Genomic DNA, 21,600 nt, shown 5'->3' with positions numbered 1-21,600 from the left:
CTGAAAGACTAATTGCATCTGCCAGCAGCTTGAGATCATCTCCAGCCCTTTGCTCCACTGCCACCCTTTTCCAGAAGGTGAAATCAAAGAATGCTGAGCTCGTTTGCATCCAAAGCGCTTCTCGCTTTTCACAAACGCGAATTGCAAATAAAGCTGGGCGAGAATTTTGCCAAAATGCTTACAGAATAACAGAAAACAAAGCTAAAATGATACTGGGAATTCATCTTCCACCAGGATCACACATACCTGTATCAGACCGATGGCCAGAATTGTCATGAGTCAGGAGAGTAGTCTGATACTTTTCGTCTAGAAACATGTAACAAAGGATGTTCCGAGCTTGCAAAAGTTTTATTTCCCAGAGATTGCAAAACTAAGCTTGCCAAAAAGACAGAGCACTATCGACATGCACACAGCAAGAGGCACGATTCAAGTGGGCAATGACAGCCACCAGGATAAAGCACGATCTCAGCATAGCAGCAGCACCAGCTGTCAAGAGCTGCTCAAAAATAACACAAAGAAACCAAAGAACCCTGAGAGCTTTAACGAATTTTTTGTAAGATCGGGAGATACGTGTCTGAAAAATTACAGGCTGCTCATACCGAGAGTCAGAGACATCACAGAACACTGAAAAATCACAAGCAGGGGACGTAAAAAAACAGGAGCTGGAAGCAACACCGTGCCCTGCTCAGCGGGCAGGCTCTGCCCCAGAGACGGGAGGCACAGCCGGGCTCAGACACTTCCCTTCCCCTGGGCACCGCCAGCTCCTCGGGCACGGCTGACACAAAGTTTATCAGCATCTACCCGTGCCCGGCACAGCCCCCGGAGCCGGGCACAGCCCCACGGAGCCCCGCACAGCCCCCGGAGCCGGGCACAGCCCCACGGAGCCGGGCACAGCCCCACCGAGCCCGTCACAGCCCCACCGAGCCGGGCACAGCCCCACCGAGCCGGGCACAGCCCCACCGAGCCCCGCACAGCCCCCGGAGCAGGGCACAGCCCCCACGGAGCCGGGCACAGCCCCACCGAGCCCGTCACAGCCCCCACCGAGCCCCGCACAGCCCCCACCGAGCCCCGCACAGCCCCCACCGAGCCCCGCACAGCCCCCACCGAGCCCCGCACAGCCCCCACCGAGCCCCGCACAGCCCCCGGAGCAGGGCACAGCCCCCACGGAGCCGGGCACAGACCCACGGAGCCCGGCAGAGCCCCCACGGAGCCCGCACAGCCCCACCGAGCCCGGCACAGCCCCACGGAGCCGGGCACAGCCCCACGGAGCCGGGCACAGCCCCCACGGAGCCCCGCACAGCCCCACCGAGCCCGGAACAGCCCCACCGAGCCCCGCACAGCCCCACCGAGCCCGGCACAGCCCCCACGGAGCCCGGCACAGCCCCACGGAGCCGGGCACAGCCCCACCGAGCCCCGCACAGCCCCACCGAGCCCGGAACAGCCCCACCGAGCCCCGCACAGCCCCACCGAGCCCCGCACAGCCCCACCGAGCCCGGCACAGCCCCCACGGAGCCCGGCACAGCCCCACGGAGCCGGGCACAGCCCCACCGAGCCCCGCACAGCCCCACCGAGCCCCGCACAGCCCCACCGAGCCCGGAACAGCCCCACGGAGACCGGCACAGCCCCCACGGAGCCCGGCACAGCCCCCACGGAGCCCGGCACAGCCCCCACGGAGCCCGGCACAGCCCCACGGAGCCCGGCACAGCCGAGCTCCTCAGGGCGTCCCGGGGAACCGCTCCGGCCCCGAGCTCCTCAGGGCGGCTGCCCCAGGCTGGAAGTGACTCCCGGGCTCGAAGTGACCCCCAGAGAGCCCCTCCGACCGGGCCCTCCCACGGTCCCTCGCATCTGCTCCGAGGCACGGACCCTCCCAGATACCCTCAGAGCCGCCCCGGCCGCCCACAGCGCTCGGTGCTAGACCGGTCGCTGCGAGGCACGGCCACCACAGCGCTGGGTAGCCCATAGCCACGGAACGGGAGGTTTGCGGAGCAGGGGGAAGAGGAGCGCGGGGCCCGTTACCTGCGCCGGTGTCGAAGCGCGGCCGCCCGGCCCGGCCCCGCCGCCGCCACAGGCCCCGCGCGCGCCACTTCCGGGTGGGGGGGGACCGGGACGCGCCCATTCAGCGCCGCGCTCGCCCCGCGCACGCGCAGCCCCGCGGGTTGGCCGGGGGGGGGGCGCGGAGCGGCAGCACGGCCTGAAGGGAGTGGGAGGGGAGATGATGCGGGGGATGTGGGTTCGAGCCCCGAGCCCGCTTCTTGCTGCCGCCGCGGTTGGGCGGTGGCAGCAGCAGCCAGGCGCTGTCTGTCTGTCTATCTGTCTGTCTGTTTGAGGCAGCGGGGGTGGATTTTTGTCAAAACCGAAGAACCCTGGAGTCCTGCTGGGCGGGGAGCGTCCCCGCCTGCCGCTGCGGTAGTTGTGGGGTGACTGGTGCTCGGTGTGTCAGAGCACTGGGGCACAGTGGTTCACAGAATCACAGAATTGCTTGGGTTGGAAGGGACCTCTGGAGATCACTCAGTCCAACCCTGGCTCCACCTGGAGCAGATGACACAGGAAGGCGTCCCTCCAGAGAGGGAAATTCCACATCCTCCCTGGGCAGCTGTTCCAGTCCTCGGCCACCCTTAATGTAAAGAAGTTCTTCCTCATGTTGAGGGGTTCGTCTTGTATTTTAGCTTGTGCCCATTACTCCTCATCCTGTCACTGGGCACCACTGAACAATGGCACCATCCTCTGCACACCACTTAGAGCAATATATTTATATTCTCTCAGCCCTCTCTTCTCTGGGCTAACCAGGCCCAGCTCCTACAGTCTCTCCTCATCACAGAGATGCTCCAGACTCATCATCTTTGTGGCCTCCGCTGGATTCTCTCCTGTAACCCCTTATCTTTCTTGTACTGATGAGCCCAGAACAGACTCCACCAGCTAAAGCTACCTCCCACCAAAGGCCTGAGGCAAGGAGTACTTTTAGGGCCAGCCGTGCTGCAGGAGTAGCCAGACCCTCTTTTATCTCTTTATTTAAAAGCCGCGCAGCCCCCAGGGCTCGTCTCATTCCTCCGCGCCGCCAGGGGGCGCTCTGCCACCCCCTCACCGCTCCCGCCTCGGCGCGCGCATGCGCCGTGATTCAAACGCGATGGCGGCTGCGGCGGCTCTGGGCTGAGGGGCAGCGACCCCCGCCCAGCCTCTCGCCCGTCCGCCGCTGCCTCGGCGCGATGTCCTCGGAGGCCGGCGGCACGGCGGCGGCCGGACAAACGCCTAAAGCTAAGCGGAGAGGTAGCGTGGGGTGAGGGCGGACCCGCGCTGGCTGAGGCGGGAGCTCGGCCCAGCCCAGCCCGGCCGAGGGGGGACCCGACCTAAGGCAGGGGACGGCTCGCGGTGGGCCCGGCTGAGCTCTCTGTGCTCTCTTTCAGGAGGAAGAATCGTTCAGTCTCGCTACCTGCAGTTCGATAAGAAACACAGCAAGAAGGCGCCGAAACAGCCAAGCTCAGGCGTCGCTCAGCGAAAGGCAGAAAAGGTGTGAGGAGCTGCTTGGACGTGTGGGGCTGCTTGAACGTGTGGCAGTGAGGACAAAAAGCCCAAACAAACAAAAACAAAACCCAAAACAAAACGAGGGGAAAAGCGCCTCTACTGGGGTTATGAAGGAGTTGTGCAGTGCTGCCAGGTGGGAGCTTGGGGCTGTACTGGATGACTTGCAAAGCAGCACGGTGCCCTGGGATTTAGTTGTGTACTGTCAGCATTTAAGTTGAAGGTAAGATATTGCTGATTATGTTCTGTCTTAGCTGTTTTCTTTATTTTCAGGATGCTTCCTCAAGTTCCTCTTCATCAAATAGTTCTCTGCCGTCGTCTAGAACTATAGCAGGATCAGTTGTCTCTCAGAACCATGAACCTTCTGCTAGTAAGTTTTACTAGTGTTTAAAAGTTATTCTTATGTATTTTCAACCTATGAAATTCTTAACAACTCTAAGGTATTGATATTTTATGTTAATTGCATTACTGGTAGTTATTATTTGTATACATAGGAAATTAAGAAACTTGATGTGGGACTAAGACAAATCAGGTCCTGGCTCTGGAACTGAGTGATTGGGTCTTTCCTGCCTTCTGCACAAGGCTTTGAATGGTTCTTTTCCTATGCCCTCACCATTACTCTGCTTTTTTTATTTCATCATTCTGTTAAACCAAATGGGAGTGACTGAAAATGTGTCCGTAAAACCATCCATTTATGAATGGTTCTTTTCCTATTCCTTCACTATTACTCTGCTTTTTTTATTTCATCTTCCTGTTAAACCAAATGGGAGTGCCTGAAAATCTATGTCTGCAAAATCGTCCATTTTTATTTCTTTTGTTATTACCAATGGTTCCTGTCTGGTATTACTGATAGTCCTTGGTTGTCTCCACAGATATCCAGTTATTGAGACCAATTATTCCCTAGTTTTCTGTGAACTGGAACCTCAAAGGGTCTCACTTTATGGGGTCATTAGAGAGTGAGCTTTAGCCATAATAATTTTCCATTCTGGCTGCAATTCCTGTTGGTAACTTTCTTAGGAAATTCAAGAAAAAGAAGTTTTTAAGGCTATTCATTAGAAAACAGGTGCTCATTGGACATTGCTGGCAAGAGAGAGTGTTTCTGGTGAGCTCCAAAGGAGCCTTGTCCAGGTGCAGTTCATCCAGGCCAAGGCCTAAGGGCATTTCTCAGGTCCTCGTGGGGTGTGAGGGGAGGGATGTGCCCAGATCAGCTTCCCTGAGCCTCTAGAGCCTGGAATTGTGAATTGTGCTGAGCCTCATGCTCCTAGTTCTGCTTCTCCTGGTCTGATAACAGCTTCTTTCTGCAGGGGTGGACCTCAGCTCATTGAATCAGGCTGGTTTTGAGAAGGGTGACTTGCAGTCCACTTTGTTAGATGAAGGGAAAATGAAACTACCAGACCTTGATATTTCTGATATTAATGGTAAATTTCCATTCATATGCCATTTCTGGGGGTTTTTTTTATTTTTAATGTATGTATTGAAACTTGGGGATAAGAAATCGTTGTATTCTTGTATATTGACAAAAGAATTTCAAGCAGAGGTACCAATACCTTTGGAGTTTAAATTAACCTTTTGATTAGTGGTATCTTTTGGGTGCTCTGTTTTTATTTCAAGTCAAAAAGTAAAGAATAAAGTCAAAGATAAGGAATAAAGTTCTCTTGAGTCTTTGTTCCTGTAACAGGTGGGTGTCAGCCCTTCTGCAAAGTGAATCACATTTGTTTGTCACTTAAAGCTGAATGATCCACATCTGCTCATGAGTATAGCAGAGCCAGAAACAGAGCACAGAACTTTCTAACTGCTGCACACAAGAATTTTGAGATTATCTCTGCCTTTAAAGAACCTGGTGGTCTCTTGACCCACCCTATAGACCTCACAGAAGAGCAGCACACTGACTTTGTTGTTGTGATTCAGATAAAAGTGACCCCAAGAAGAGTTCTGACTCAGAATCTGCCTCAGATGAGGATTCAGAGACAAAGAAAATAAGTGGAGAGACTGATGAGGTGAGTCTGACTGCTGACATTGGTAAGGATCTGTCTGGTCTGTCTGTCTGTCTGTCTCTGCCCCCACACAGGTAGAGTGGTTCTTGGGTGGACGCGATTCAAAGGACGAGTCTGGACTCTTCAGCTTTTCCATCTTCAGGTTGTTTATTATTTCTTATCTACAAAATTTTCTGTCTGCCCAGCTGAGGTCTGACCTGCAAGGCAGCCAAGGGCACTCTGCCCACCCACGGGGCGGTCATGTCTTTTTATACTAAAATCTACGTACACAATATTTACCTTTATTTCCCAATGCTTTTCACCCATGTTAGCAAGTGCACCTTCACCATAAACCAATCCCCAAGTGCCAACATCATCACAGGAGATGGAGGACAAGAAGAAGAAAGAAGAAGGACGAGACACGCCCTGATCCCTCCATCTTGTCTCCATAACCCCCCTGTACCAAAAACCTTAAAGTTTATATTTCACCCTCTAAATGTGTCCCTTTTACACCTTTTACTCTAAAGTGATTCTCTTGTCCTCAAACTCTTGTTACTTCTGTGGATGGGTCAAAATCAAGCCACCAAACACTCCTGGCAACATTCCAGGATTTCCGAGACCCCCAAGGGTTCTCCTGGCATCTCTGGACATCGGGAGCGATGTGCTGAGATCCCACAAGGATCTTTATTTTGAAATGAAGATTTTATCTTTAATCTGAATTACAGCTGAGGTCCTGGGAGGATCTAAAGCCTCCTTGCAGAAGTCAGTGCTGGCAGTGTTTGGGGTGTAGATCACACAGACACCTGGACACTGACCAGAGCTTTCCTTCCTTACTTGGGATAAAAAATCTGTTCCAATTATTGCATCTCCTCAGGTGGATTCTTCTTGCATTCCTGCCCATACTCTTTAATTATATCACATTATCTTTAAGTATCTCCTGGCATTTTTGTTCTGAGAACAAACACTGATTCAATCTAATAAAAAGGGCCTTATTTGTGGATCTCATTCAGTGTAGCACTGGAACTTCAAAATCTCTACCAGAATTATGAAAATCTGCTGAAAATATTACAAAAGGTGGTGGAACAAAGAGATTTATTTAATTAACATGAGTGTTAAAAAACCAAAGTTTTATCATTGAGCTGCCTGTTGGCAGTGATGATTCCAGGCATGAATTGGACTATTAGTAATTAATTTGGTAATTAATTTGACCACTGGTATAACAATTGTTTAAATACCAAACTTGATGTAAAATATTCTTTTCTTTTCTTTTCTGAAGGAAACTGATTCTTCTGATCTGCTGGCAGAGCTGGAATCTGAGACACTACTTTTAACTTTCCTAAGAATAAAGGTGAGACTTGGTCCAACATTTGGTGTTTCAGATAGAACTTGATATTGAGGAATTGTTGAATTTCTTAAATGCTTCCTGACCTGCAAAAGTTGGATTTTTGTGACTGTTTATGTTTATCATTTGTAAAAACATAAGACTTGCTGTGACAACTCCTAGAGTGGATTCAGTGCCAGTTTATTAAGCTAATGCTGGTTCTTAGGAATTAAGGGGGAGGCAGAATTTTTGGGGAAAAATGTGAGTCTGTCTGGAGCTGAGGGTTGTGGCAGTGACTTTGTTCCCTCAGTGCTCTGTGTGTGTATTTTCCTTTACAAAAAGAAGCAGGGGTGGGGCAGGAGTCTTAAGAGGGTTTTTAACTCTGATTTTCTGTGCTTACTGTGTGAGGTCTCCTCTTCATTAATTGAAACTCTTTGCTCTGGTCTGAGGCTTGGATTTCTTTTTCAGAATATGTTAATTGCTCAGATGTAGCATTGCTTTAATTGGGAATATTTTTGGGATGTAATAGACAGAAAAAAGGGTTGCCCAGATGGAGGAAAAAGCAGAAAAAAACTTGTTAATGATGTGTGAAGAAAAGAGGAAACAACAGGAGAAGCTCTTAGAGCTGAAACGTGAAATTCTGCTGGAGGAGAGAGAGCAGAAGCTCAATGAAACATTAGACAAACAGGTGAGTTGTAATTAATGCTTCTCTGATAGCTACACAAACTTTATGAAGTACACAAAATTTATGAAGTAGCCCTTGATCCAGGGGAGATTTGTCTGTTTCTGTGGCCTGCAGGGTTACAATTTCATAATCTTCAAGGAAATAAATATCTCCTTCCTGCTGAGATCTGCAGCACCTTTGTCCCTGTTGAGTTCCCTGGGGGACAGGCAGGAAGGAGGAGCTGCAGCTCCTGGGCAAGGGCAGAGATTGAAGAGGCTGCCAGGGCAGGGTTGGGTGATGCCCAGGAGGTGAAAGTACCCAAAACCACAGAGCATTGCACACTTGGGCAGCTCCAGTTGTGGTCAGAGCTGAGATGCCACCCCTAAAGAGAAGTGAACTTGATTTGCCTGGTTTGAATGTGCTAGCCACAAGTAGTTCTGGCCTAATTGTAAGAAGGTGTGTAGAGAGCTTTTTGGATAATTGGTTAGCTGAGAAAAAACATTTCGATGTGATACCGATGGATAAGAAAAACAAGCTGAGAACTGAGCAACCAGTGCCCAATTACTGACAAAGGTCACAGTAACTTTGCCTGAAACGAGAAGACGGGGGAGAAAATCGCTTGCCAGAAAATGTAGTTATCTTAGGTAGAAAAGTTAGAAGAATGCAAACATAGAAGCAAAATAATTGTTAGAAGATAGAAGTAAGTGTAGTTGATCTAAGTGTGCTTTAACCAATAATGAGCTCAGCTTTTGCAATATGTATAAGCTTCATTAACACCAATATAAATATGAGTGAGCTTTCAGTAAACTTCGAGATTTGCAATTCACGCATATTGTGTGAAGCATTTCTTCCGCCGTTCACGACAAAGGTGGGCTTCTAATGAATAATTAATGTTTGAATAAGGGATTTTCAAAACTGAATCTCTTTGCTTTTTAATAAATACACATTGTAAAAATCAAACAAGGCTTTTGGAGAGCACACTTGGTAATTACAGTCAGAGGATCTGATATCAAATCAGATATCAGATGTGTTGCCAATCTCTCTGAGCTACAGAAACAAGGGAACTGAGGGCAGAGAGGAAAACACAATGAACAGTTTGAGAGGATTATTGTACCACAGACAGAATTCCTGTGTCAATAAGCATTTCAGAGTGGCATTTGGTTTGATCATAGTATTTTTTGTAGTGAGCCAGGTGTGTGTTACAGAGGTGCTTTTGGAGAGGTGTTTTCAGTGTGTCTCTTGCAGATTGAAGTGCTGGCTCCCCTGGTTGCTGTGTGTGAGCAGTTTACAGAGCAATACAAAAGCTTTGCAGCTTCCCTGGATGCTACAAGACACGAATTGCCCATAAAGAACATTCACATAGAAGGAGACAAGCAAACCTACCTTGGTATGAAAATTTCATTTCTCAAATTTGCTGTCAGTTGCAGTGGGTTTATGCTAAAAAAAAATAAAATCCTCACATTGTTACTGCTACATCTGCCCCTGCCTGGAGAAACTGTGTGTGCTCTGAGAGCCTGTGTGGGCACTGGGCTGCAGCAATGATCACATGTTGTGCTGTGTGTAATTCTTACCTCTGTGGAACCACTTCACTACACAGATTTTATCTTCCAAGTTAGCTCAGTCTTCACATACACCTTCTTGAGCAGGTTTCTGTGTATTTTAACTGTGTTCATGGCATTCCTCCCCCTTTCTTTTTCCTAAGTTGTAGGAATGCTCTGATTTTTCTTGTTTCTGTGTTTGAGGGACAGAATCACCTGGGCAGACTTGCTCATGTTTCTTGCAGAACTGGAGTTTAAATATTATTGTGTGCTGTCTTGAATCAGAGAATATTTAATCAATCAGTGCATGCATTTTGTATTGGGGTCTGGACAAAAAGTTACATTTTTGAACTGCTGGTCTGCAAAAAACAAGATTCTTAATTCATTTACAGTAGTCTTGCCCTTGAAGACAAATGAAAAATGTTTATTCAAGAACTTAGAATTCTTGTGAGAAGACAGAAAGGAATAGGTGCATTTTTTTGTTATGAATGTTGAAGGAAATAGCTGAATAAATTTCATAGAGGGGGGTACATGCCAACAGCAATGCATGACACTGGCCAGGGAACTTTGGGTGTCTAAAACTTGTTTTTCCTCTTACATTTCTGTTAAAAACCTTTGACATACTCTAAATGAGAGCTTGATGAGTAATTTTAATAGCCTGCTGCTGCTGCTAGTCACAACAGTGAAAAATAATTTGGCTTTCCCAGTTTCATGGTGCTTTTGTGAAAGCTGAACAATATTTTTTTGTAATCTAGTTCACCTGTCTCTAGGTTACTCCAGCTGTTAATATCTTGTATTAACTGCTTCATTTTCAGTAATACCTTTAACTTCTCATGTTCCAGATGAACTGGAAAAGCAATTAAGGATCACACAGGAGCTTCTGACAGAAGTTATGCCAGACCACTCAGAGGATGGTGCAAAAGCACTTGGTGCACTGCAAGAGCTTCAAGAAGTGTCTCAGCAACTGAGTAAAGGGCTTCAAAGGTATCACAGCAATTGGGTGGAAAGATTTGTTGAACTGAATATTTGGAGGAGAATCTATATCCCTTGCCAGAATATATCCAGAGCTCAGGCTGGAGGAGGGTTATCTGAGGCAGCACTGAATGTAATTCTCTTTGTAGCACTCCTGTTTCTGTCCCTGCCCTGCCTGCAGTCACAGGAGGGTTTTTGAGGGTGAGCCACCTCAGTGTGCCATTCTCTGCCACTTCAGCTGAGAATTCACTGAGCAAGAACAGACTTGGCAAGTTTAGGTACGTAGGAGTGGAGAAAGGAGACAGAAAAGTGAGCTGCAGACTGTCCTAAATAACACCCCTGCAAATGTGTCATCCTTGAGGAGGCCCAAGGAGCACAGAGAAGGGTTTTCTCCTCAACTGTTGTGACAACAAATACAAAGCATCCCTGGGAGGGTGAGGAAGAAACAAAGCATGACTAATGTCCTTCCCTTATTGCCCCAGGAGACATTAGAGTTCAAATCTTTGAAGATTAATTGACCATTAAGCCACTCAACTGCCTCATCTCTCCTCCTAGTTCTTACTTTGGAGAAGAAAATTCACATTTTACATTTGTTTTCTTCTGGTGGGTCCATAATAGGAGAAAGATGCAGATATCCGGGCATGCAGTCTTTGGGCTGAAGCAGAATCCTTGTCCTTCAGAGTCACTGATTTAGCTTCATGTGTTCCAGGAGCTTCACAGATGTGCAGAACCTGTCCTTTGAAGCCAGTAAAGAAGTTTCTCTGCATAACCAATACTTGTGTGAAGAGAAGCATGGAGTAGATGCTGTGAAACGCTGGTATTTCAACTGACTTTTGTAGTGTTGTACTACTGGGGAGGTACTAACTCAAAGCCAGCAGCCTCCTTATCCTTTGACTGCTGCTGTGGCCATCCAACTTTCCCATTTTCCAGTGAAGGCAGCAGCAGGGCTGCTCACTGATACAGGAATTGGAGGGTGCTTCTGCAGCCTGTCCCACAGGGAGACATGGCTGCTTGCTTTCAATGGGGATTTCTTTCTGTGACAGGTTTGCCATCCCTTTCTGCCCTGACACAACTGAAAGGTAAATGATAAAAAGTGTTATTCCTGCCAAATCTGACCTGTGTGGTAATTACAGCCTGAGCATTGGTTGCTCACTGAACAACTTCTGCAGGAACTCTGATTTGTCCCAAATTTCTGGATGTGCTGGGTGGGTATAAAGCACTTGCTTGGAAGGAGCCTGGTCACTTTAAACAAGTGAGAAGTTTTGGTAACTTCTCACTTCTTCTTCATTGCATAATTGCCTTGTAAATAAATTATTGAAATTACAAATGCTTTTGTATAAACCTGACTCCTCTTTAAGGATTTTATTGTTTTTAATAATAAAGACTATTCTCCACTGCTCTATCAGTAGCCTTCAAGTTTGAGTATGTTCACTGATCTCCTGCAGCAGCCTCTGTTTCCCTCTGGCCTTACTGAGGGCTCATACTGCACATTTCCAGTGCTGCACTTGCACACACCAATGTCCCATGAGCACCCCCAGTGCTGAGGCCAAAGGATTGGGAATGGGGAGAGAAGCCACAAACCTGCTCACTGAGTGCATGTGCTGTGCTAGGAACACCCAAGCCACATCTGCCATGTTTCTCCAACATAATTTCCTTCACATTTTTCTCTGGAAGACTTGTTGTAACCTGTACTTTTGAACCTGTGGAACCCCATTCTGTGATGGTTTTTCACATTTCTAGCTTAAGCTGTGTCTATAAGGCTTATCCTAAGATACCTGGAGTATGATCCTTGCACTCCTTCAGCTGCAGTTCAGGTACTACTAAAGGTCTAACTCGATTCTTTCCTCCTTTTATTAAAAACCAGGAGTAAATGAAGTAACAGGATCAGTCAGTGTGCCACACCCATAAAGCAAATTGTTCAGACCCTCCTTGCCTACAATCTCAGTGTCATTTCTTTAGCAGCAGCTTCTCTGTGACCCAGTGTTATTTCAGGATATCCATCTGGTTTTTCTTTTTCCTCACACTCTGCACCTGGCACTTCCCCTGTGTGGCTGCAATCCAGCACATCAGCAGCGTGGGTGGTGCAGCTGCATCAAACTCTGGGGCAGGAGCCGTGAGCTGCATCCATGAATTTGGCCACTGGATGGAGAACTTTGCCCAGCAAAGTCAGCTTGGCTGGGGATGTTTGGGCTGGTTGGTTTTGGTGGATGGAGATGTGGGTAGAAAGGCTCCAACATGATGAAACTGGTTTGGATTATTGCTGAGCTGTGTGCCCTCACACCTTTAACCTCTTTATGATCAGTGTGTCAGTTCTGAGACTGAAAGTTGGGTCATCTTAAAAGAGAGGAGGGATGAAATTAAAATCAATATTATGTAATTAATATTGATTTTATAATTAATAATGAAATTAAAATCAATATGTAGTAATATTAGTAGTAAATATTAGTGGTAAAATTAAATAATAGTATAATAATATATAATAATAGTATAATAATATAATATAATAATAGTATAATAATAGTATAATAATATAATAAATATAATATATAATAAAATAATAGTATAATAATATAATAATACTAAATATTAGTAGTAAAATCAATATTTATCTTGATTATAATATCTCAGCACAGGCATATCAGAATGTCTTTCATAGGATTCCTTAATGCTACACCTCACTGATTGTCTGAAAAAGTACTTTTCTTATAAGAAATACTTAAATTTAAACTCATCCTTTGCAGTCAAGTGACTTTCTACCCTTGAGATACTACTGGATGTGTATACCTGTCACCACAGGACACGAAATAACACAGCACACACACTCTCTGCTGTTTTTAAGGTGAAAAAGGAGTAGTTTATTTTCTGATTCGAACATTTATAGATTTCTAAAAGCGACAGTGCCACCTCTCCAATGACACTGACCAAACCAACAGTCCATCAAATTTCTCTTTTCCCGTAAAAGAACTCAAAACAATAAATTATTTACAGAAAGTGTGGCAGAAAGTTCGTTACAATAATGCAAACATCAGAAGGCTTAGAAAATTTAAAATAAAAACCAAGGCGACATCTACGTTCCTTAAGCACCAGGCATCATCAATGCAGATTTTCCCCGTGCAGGGCACACAGGCATCATCAATGCAGATTTTCCCCATACAGGGCACACAGGCATCAATGCAGATTTTCCCTGTGCAGGGCACACAGGCAGCATCAATGCAGATTTTCCCCGTGCAGGGCACACAGGCATCATCAATGCAGATTTTCCCTGTGCAGGGCACACAGGCATCATCAATGCAGATTTTCCCTGTGCAGGGCACACAGGCATCAATGCAGATTTTCCCTGTGCAGGGCACTCAGGCATCAATGCAGATTTTCCCTGTGCAGGGCACACAGGCATCATCAATGCAGATTTTCCCTGTACAGGGCACACAGGCATCAATGCAGATTTTCCCCGTGCAGGGCACACAGGCATCATCAATGCAGATTTTCCCTGTGCAGGGCACACAGGCATCATCAATGCAGATTTTCCCTGTACAGGGCACACAGGCATCAATGCAGATTTTCCCCATACAGGGCACACAAGCAGCATCATTGCAGATTTTCCCCATGCAGGGCACACAGGCAGCATCAATGCAGATTTTCCCTGTGCAGGGCACACAGACATCAATGCAGATTTTCCCCGTGCAGGGCACTCAGGCATCAATGCAGATTTTCCCCGTGCATGGCACACAGGCAGCATCAATGCAGATTTTCCCCGTTCAGGGCACACAGGCAGCATCAATGCAGATTTTCCCCATACAGGGCACACAGGCAGCATCGATGCAGATTTTCCCTGTGCAGGGCACACAGGCAGCATCAATGCAGATTTTCCCTGTGCAGGGCACTCAGGCATCATCAATGCAGATTTTCCCTGTGCAGGGCACACAGGCATCAATGCAGATTTTCCCCATACAGGGCACACAAGCAGCATCAATGCAGATTTTCCCCATACAGGGCACACAGGCATCATCAATGCAGATTTTCCCCGTGCAGGGCACACAGGCATCATCAATGCAGATTTTCCCCGTGCAGGGCACACAGGCAGCATCAATGCAGATTTTCCCTGTACAGGGCACACAGGCATCACCAATGCAGATTTTCCCTGTACAGGGCACACAGGCATCAATGCAGATTTTCCCCATACAGGGCACACAAGCAGCATCAATGCAGATTTTCCCTGTGCAGGGCACACAGGCAGCATCAATGCAGATTTTCCCCATGCAGGGCACACAGGCATCATCAATGCAGATTTTCCCCGTGCAGGGCACACAGGGATCAATGCAGATTTTCCCCGTGCAGGGCACACAGGCATCATCAATGCAGATTTTCCCTGTGCAGGGCACACAGGCATCAATGCAGATTTTCCCTGTGCAGGGCACACAGGCATCATCAATGCAGATTTTCCCCGTGCAGGGCACACAGGCAGCATCAATGCAGATTTTCCCCGTGCAGGGCACTCAGGCAGCATCAATGCAGATTTTCCCCGTGCAGGGCACTGGAATGTTGCTGTTCTGCCCCGGGGAGGTGCTTCTTGCTGTGAGCACAATTCAAGGCTGTAAATCTTGCGGGGGTTCAGCCCCGCTGCCGCTGCAGGCGGCACTCGCTGCCCTCCTCATCCTCCCACGAGGCAAAGGGGAGTCCTGGGGCTGGAGCCAAACTGCGGCTCCACAGCAATTCTGTGCCCGGGGATGTGCGCTCATTGTTTCAGAAGGATCTGAGGCATTCATTTCAGCATTCTGGCCCTTCTTTAAAAGGAGCACTTGTGTAATTCTTTGTACGAATGGTACAACAAGTGTTAGCTAAAGCAGCTCGGCCTCTCCAGGAAAGGCTTTTAAACTACTTTGAACTGAGACTTTTTCTTCCTGATTTTCACCGATGTTGTTTGTAAGTGGTCCTGGTTTGGCTCTTTGCAGAAGTGCTCCACCTTGAAATGCTGCAGAATATTCACAGAATTGGCTGCTGTCATTTAGCACTGTACAAACAACAGCAAAGAACTGCAGAATCACTGGAGCAGGAGCTAAACAGATGTGACACCACTTATTTTGTATTTTCCACTTATTTTCTGACAATGTCACATGCTCTAAATCGGTTGGAATCCTAAACAAATTAAGGGCTCTTTTTATTCAGGTTATGTGTCTTTTTTTCCCCTGTGGAATTATTGATGTTCTCCTTACTGTAACATCCATCAATAGAGATTTAATTTTGTTTTGTTTGAACTTGTGCAGTGCTTATTACCTATTTATTCATCTTTTAGGCTAGAAGTTCTTGACCAGTTGTTAACATTCCTGTGTTAAGGTGCTTTTTGGGGGGAAGGGATTTTTTTTTTTTCCCTCCAAAAACTGAAAGCAATTGTGAATTGAGCCAGGTGGGTGAGAGCCTGGGAGGAAGGGGTAGCAAGAAATGGAAGTATAATTCTTGGTTGTTTCAGAAGCGATTTTAGGCTGGATTTGCCCTGCAGCTTGCCCTGCCTGGGTGCTGGTGTGTCTGGGGGAGCTGTGGCCACATTCTGTGCCAGCCCCTGACCCCCAGCTCAGGAGGGCTGAGTCAAGGCATTTTTTGCTGTAATTCCCCTGCTCCCTGCAATGGGGGCTCTGGGGTGAAGGCAATGCAGGATCCCTCCTGCCTGGGGTGCTCTGGGGTGGAGCTGCAGCTCTGGAAATCCCCAAGGTTCCTTTGTCCCCTCCTTGCACCCCAAACCCTCAACGCTTTGTTCGCATGAGCCGCAAAGGGAGCTGAGCTTGTGCTCATCAACAGCAAAGCAGCTCATGACCCCAGCAGATGTTTTTGCATTTTAGGCTAATGAGAACTTATTGGATTACTGCAGTCTTCCCTGCCTAGGAGTAAATACCACTTTGTTGGAGATCCGGAAATTCATCCTGAATATGATAAACAAACTGCTGGCTGGGCTGGGATTGCCAGGACATGAAAAGAGTTCCAGAGGGGCAGAAGATCTAACAGCTCTGAAATGCACCACTGAGCCACACCAATTAAGAGCATTTCCAGTGATTATGTGAGCATTCCTGTTCAACTCACAGAAATTATTTTAGGTTGTTTCTTCCGCTGCATTTGTGTGTGGTCTGCACAGCCAGCACGAGGTTTGCAGAGTGGGCTCAAATGCCTCTGATCAGTTTCTTTTTAAAATATTTCTGTGATAATGTATAGGCAAAATCTGAGTTTCCTGCTCATTCAAGATCTTTAGTTTTCTATGTTATGGTTGCCCCTTCAGATATAACTAATTTTTTTTAATTTATAAAGACAATGTATGCTTGGAGATGGCCTGTAGGATATAAAATTCCTTAATCCCTTTGTTTAATATCTCTTGCATATGGGAGCTGGCTCTACTGTTCAGTCAGACTATGCACAAATTGTATTTCACCAGTCATGTAGGAGCTGAGAAGAGAATTGGGAAATTATTTCTGACTAAACATCTGAATGATAAGCACAGTGCTCTTCCTTCTAAATCATTCAAAATCCTCCATTTGAATGCTTTCCTAGTACTATTTTAGTCACTTTTTCAGGAATTAAAATGTTATATTACTGTGAAAGATCAGACTCTCTTGCTCTAGAGATGAATAATAACCATTTTTGACAGAACTATTTAATAATTATGTTCTCAATATCATTATCCTGTTATATGCTACTTAGATCACAGTCTTAGTTGAAAAGTGCTCTTTAATTATCCTTTCCTTATAATTTCTTCTAGAGATGTTTGTATTCCTGGGGGGCAGGATCAGTCTGGTTTCTGCCACCCTGTCTGGACTGATGTTAAACCATTTTCCTCAGTGCTGGGAGGTGCAGGAGTGTGGCAAAGCCTGGGACACTTTGCAGTTATCAGTTTCTGCTTTTGCTATCTCTGTTTGTCTGTCAGAGAAAAATGAAGGGAGAACAAAACTCAGAGTTAAAGAATAGGTGTGGCTTTTTTACCATGAATATAATGCTGTAAAAATTAACTAAGGCCTTGTTCTTGGCTGGTGCTGTGTAATGACAGAGGTGAATGTTTTTCCACTGGGAAAGGGGGAGAAATGATTCTGGAAATTGATGGCTTTTTTATTTTTCACCCACCTTCTACTGAAATCTAGTGTATGCAGGACTTAACACAAAGCTCAGTGATTAATAGCCTTGGGTTTAGTGCAGTATCTTTTATGCACAATTTACATGCATTAAAATCTTTAAGCAAGTGAAAATTACCTTTTATACCTTTGAATCTGATCATCTGAGTGACAAGTGAGTGGCACCACTCATGCTGAGGCAGTTAGCAAGGGCTAATTATTGATGGCTTGGTGCTACCCCTTGTATCCTGTGAGTTGTCTGACTGAGTTCAATCTGGCAATTGAGGTAAAAGCAGAAGGATTCCCAGCTGTGAGTGGCAGTACTTGGAAATTATTATTATTTTTTTTTTCCTTGACAAATCCCTGTCTGATAATTTTCACATTGCACAGGTTTTTTTTATGAGGTATTTGGGACATGGGGGAGGATTCCTTCTCCTGCAGGGCAATGATGAGAAGCGATCAGGGTGTGAATTTTGGTCCAGTCAGAACCAACACAGATGGATTCACACCTTGTTCCCTAAACCCCTGTCCCTCCCTCACCTTTCTGCCACCAGCAGGGCCAACACCAATCCCCCACATGCTCCCAAGTGCCTGAGATTCCTGAGACTTTATGAGGAGCAGAATTACGTTTTCTGTAAACGGAATAAAAATCTGAGCTATGCACAGAGCAAGCGGGTGGGTGAATATGGCCCATAGATGTGACTGATGAATAGTTTTTATACATGAGCAGTTCTTACAGAACTTCCTTTTAACTCCTAACCATTACCAGATGTGGGTTGCAGGCGGCTGCTGGAATTCCAACACCTGTTGCATCACACTGAATGGGATTCATTTTGGCAAGCACAGAAAATTCCATTTCAGTAAGTAAATAGTTTGAAATTATATCTAAAGCCTCCTTTTTTTTTTTTCTCAGACCAAGTTGATTCCAGCCTTATTTACAGGATTGCACATACCTTCATAATTAGAAGATGGTTTGCAGTCTTCAGAGGCTGTAATTGCCTGAGATTTCTTGTAGTCAGTAAATATCAAATGGAAAATCTTCAATTTAGGAGAAAACTCTCCTTTAAAAGAATGAGCAATTCAAAAGGGCTGTATTCCACATAAGGGTGATTTCTCTCTGTGCTTTTTGAGATGTACACATGCACATTTGTGTGTTACTCTGGAGGTGATGGAGCTCCACTTTAGAACTGCACTTTGCTGCCTGCATCAATCCATTGCTGAATCCTGTTGCTTGTTCAAAGTCCTTACCCAGGGCTTCTTCAAAGCTCTTTCCTGTGCTTGGCAGGATGGGTGTTTAGTGGCATTTTGTGGGGTTTTTGGTACATTCCCCATAGATCTCATGTACAAGTCTGTAATGAGCCGTTTATGGTTTGCTCTAGAAAGATATGGATTGAGTGTAGAGGTAATTCATGAATTAATATTTTTGAAAACATGATACTCTTCTAGCCCAAACATACCTGATCTCTGCCATGCCATGGGAACAGCAAAGGTGCTCTATTTTCATTTTGCCTCCTTTAATCTTTAAACAAAGGATCCCAACATGCCCTGAAGTGTCACCCTGAGGAGAGGCTGGCTCAGTAAGGCTGCTCTGCAGGCAGGGGTCTGTGTTTGTAGCTGAGAATAGGAAGAAACTGGAAAACAATTTAGAGTTACCAGATATTTTCTTTGCTTGTTTCAGTTTGTCTCCAAAAAAATCCCCAAACAAACAAAACCTAAACCATTCCACTGTAATGTACATTCTAATAAGTTCTTTCTCTTAGTTCCTAGCTCATCATTTCCTTGGGAAGTGACCCCTGTCCTTCTAGAGTCTCATCTTGTCTAATTTGTCAAAAAGGGTTTGTTCTTTTTCTAGGTTTGTTTTGCCTCTCCACAGAAATGAGACAGTGCTGGTTTGGGATAGATTTAAGTAGAAAAATGTAGCCACATCTCACAGTGTTAGCCATTATTAAAGGTAATCTGAATTTATCAAAAAGCTGAGTTAGTGACTTTACTTTTAAGAGAAGACATCAAAATGAGCGTCAGTTTCACACAAGATAAAAATCTAAGCACTATTTGTGTGTGTAAGCCAGGTGTATTGGGGGAAAAATATGATTCAAACTACTTTGAGGGTTTTCATTTATTGCCGGTGCAAGAATTCCCCTCTGGTGTGCCTGGGATTTCTCCGGCAGGGATCAGAGGAATCGTTCCTGGATATCTCTGTGTAGAGGGAGATGCATTTGTTCTGTCACCTCAGCTCTCTGCTGTCGCCTTGGGTTTGCTTTTCCCGGTTTGTGCGGGCTCTGCTCTTGGGCTGCAGCTCTTCCTCAGGCTGCTGCAGCGAGGGCTCCCTCTCCTGTCCCAAGCCCTGGAACCTCGGGACAGAGGGATGGAGAGGGACAGATCAGGGCCTAGGGAGCGAGGAGGACGGAGGAGCATCAGTGCTGGAATTTGGGTGGGAAAGCAGCTCCAGGGCAGAACTCCACGGAGCTCTGAGCGCACAGAGCTCAGTTACGGGGACCGGACCGCGCCGGGGTTGCCGTGCCCCGGTCCTGCTCCACGGGACCTCGGCTCTCTCAGCTCTCCCATCTGCGGCGCTCCGGAGGAAGGCGAGGAGCCCGAGCAGCGCTGCCGGGGCCGCTGGGGCTCGGCAGAGCCGGGCGGGGGCGCGGAGCGGCCGGGCCGGGCTCGGCGCACCTGGGGCCGGGCGGGGCGCGGCCGCCTCCCCTCGCCCCCTCCCCGGCGGCGCTGTCAGGAGCGGGCGGGGGGAGCCGCAGACAAAGAAGCCGGGGCCGGAGCCGAGCGGGCACCGGGGCCAGGAGGGGGCGGCCCGGGGGCGGGGACGCGGCGGGGGCGGCGGCCAGAGGCACCGGGGAGCGGAGCCCGGGCGCGGGGCGGCGGAGCCTCGGGCTGCGCTCGCCGGGAACAAAAGGCTCCAGCTGCCCGCGCACGGCGCCGTGGCCCGGGCTCCCGGCACCATGTCCGGCTGCGAGCCCCGCCGCGCCCCGGCACTGCTGCTGTTCGTCCTCTGCAGCCTGAGCGCTGCCCAGCCTCGCCAGCGCCAGTAAGTACCGGGGACCCGCGGCAGCATCCCCGGGCAGGGCGGCGGGGGGAGAAGCGGCTCTGCCCGGTCACGACCGCGGAACAAAGCCCGCGGAGCGGCCGGAGGGGTCGCGGATGGAGCGCGGCGGTCCCCGGCTCTTCCCCGCGGTCCCCGGCGGTCCCCGGTGTCCCCAGCGGTGCCGGAGCGCGGGGAGAGGGAACCGGAGGAGGAGAAAGCTCCCGTGCGGTACCTGCGTGCAGCCGCTCCCGGAGCGGAGCTTTTATCTGCCAGCAGTTATTTGAGGAATCCGCCTGCTGCGGTGCTGGGGGTGGTTGAAGGTAGCGCTGGGCGCTCCTGAGCAGCGTGTGAAGATTTTCCTTTTTTTGTTGTTGTTTTTTTGTGGGAAAGATCAGCCGGGCAGAAAGTCAGAGAACTTTCCCCGCACTATTAGGAACTGAATCCGCAGCTCTTTTCCGGCATGTTTAGGTTAATTTTGATTAAGGTTTGCTTTGTTCTTTATCCCTGGCTTATTATAGCCCGGCAGCATCGTGAATAGCTGCATTAACTGAGTGCCATGGAGAACTTATGCTCACTTGCTTACTAGAAAATATTTCACGTCCTGCCAAGTTTTGGTGTAACCTGACAGAGCTGTTAGTTAAAAGTGCTTAAAGGATCTGTCGAGTCCCTGTCAAGTTAACTCTTTGATTGCCAAATTCAATATTTAATTTTCAAATGCCACCTATTGGGTTATTTAAATAGTTGTATCAAGGGACTGATACTTCAGAAGGAGTTTCAGCAATTCGGAACAATGTGAGTACATGTGCTTCACATATGGCACTGCAGTGCTGGGCTCATGACAGTTTAAATCTGATCATTTCATCCTGAATGCAGCTGGTACTCTTTCTCCCTCTGCTATCTCTCTTACCCAAGATTTCAGGCTCAGTAGTAACTTTTGATTGTTATTTATTGCCATTCTGATGAATTTTCAAAGCTGGCAGCCATAAGGTTTTGAATCTGCAAGTACCCCGTGCAATTTAACTCAAATGCCACAGAGTTCTGAACTTCCTTTGGGGGGTAATGGGATCTCCATGGCAATGAGGCCTGCTGAGAGAGGAACATGGGCTTGGAATTTGATAAAAGATTACTTGGGGGCTGTAAAACACCATCATCCTCATCCCAGAGTGATAATTAATCATGAGCTAAAGCAACCTGACTCATGGGACTGTAGAAAGGCACGGGCTGAGAAATTTGGCTTGAAAAGGCATCTGAGGAATTGCCTCTTGTTTAAAAAAAAAAAAAAATCCTTTTGGGTAGGGAAAAAACCCCAGAAAGGTGTGTCATGAAGAGAATATAAATGTGTTGCTTCCAGCCCAGTGCATCAAAGAGCTCAGAGCCTGCAATGCTTTTAGCTGACAAGTTCATGGCACGGTGCCATTCAGAGAGGAGTGGTGCGGATTCCATTCAGAAACTCTCACATTGCAGCATCTATGGGAGGTCGTTTTGGGTGGCTTT

The 21,600-nt window shown here is 47.5% G+C and overlaps 3 protein-coding genes across 11 annotated transcripts in view; 2 read left to right on the top strand and 1 right to left on the bottom strand.

The window, feature by feature from the left end:
• MYO9B (myosin IXB) overlaps positions 1-2,129 on the bottom strand; it is a 53,024-nt gene extending 50,895 nt beyond the window's left edge. For all 8 annotated transcript variants that reach the window (XM_071452163.1, XM_071452164.1, XM_071452165.1 and 5 more), the window contains exon 1: positions 2,017-2,129. The gene's annotated coding sequence lies outside the window, so the exon portion shown is untranslated. The remainder of the gene's footprint in view (positions 1-2,016) is intronic.
• Positions 2,130-3,088: 959 nt separating this feature from the next.
• Positions 3,089-11,386, top strand: HAUS8 (HAUS augmin like complex subunit 8). The gene is made up of 10 exons (XM_071451869.1): positions 3,089-3,264; positions 3,402-3,505; positions 3,790-3,886; positions 4,821-4,934; positions 5,425-5,513; positions 6,766-6,837; positions 7,340-7,498; positions 8,720-8,861; positions 9,855-9,996; positions 10,694-11,386. Exons 1-10 carry the CDS (start codon positions 3,204-3,206, stop codon positions 10,812-10,814), a joined length of 1,101 nt encoding a protein of 366 aa, XP_071307970.1. The 5' UTR covers positions 3,089-3,203; the 3' UTR covers positions 10,815-11,386.
• An 8,481-nt stretch (positions 11,387-19,867) lies between these two features.
• Positions 19,868-21,600, top strand: part of CPAMD8 (C3 and PZP like alpha-2-macroglobulin domain containing 8) — a 69,053-nt gene continuing 67,320 nt past the window's right edge. For both annotated transcript variants that reach the window (XM_071451774.1, XM_071451773.1), the window contains exon 1: positions 19,868-20,109. In XM_071451774.1, coding sequence (XP_071307875.1) covers positions 20,024-20,109 — 86 coding nt within the window. In that variant the 5' untranslated portion in view covers positions 19,868-20,023. The remainder of the gene's footprint in view (positions 20,110-21,600) is intronic.

This window comes from Agelaius tricolor, unplaced genomic scaffold, assembly GCF_023055355.1.
Source record: "Agelaius tricolor isolate 1412-34295 unplaced genomic scaffold, bAgeTri1.0.p SCAF_33, whole genome shotgun sequence".
Classification (NCBI taxonomy): domain Eukaryota; kingdom Metazoa; phylum Chordata; class Aves; order Passeriformes; family Icteridae; genus Agelaius; species Agelaius tricolor.
The sequence above is the reverse complement of the archived record's forward strand: the minus strand, read 5'-3'. Positions and strand labels throughout refer to the sequence as shown.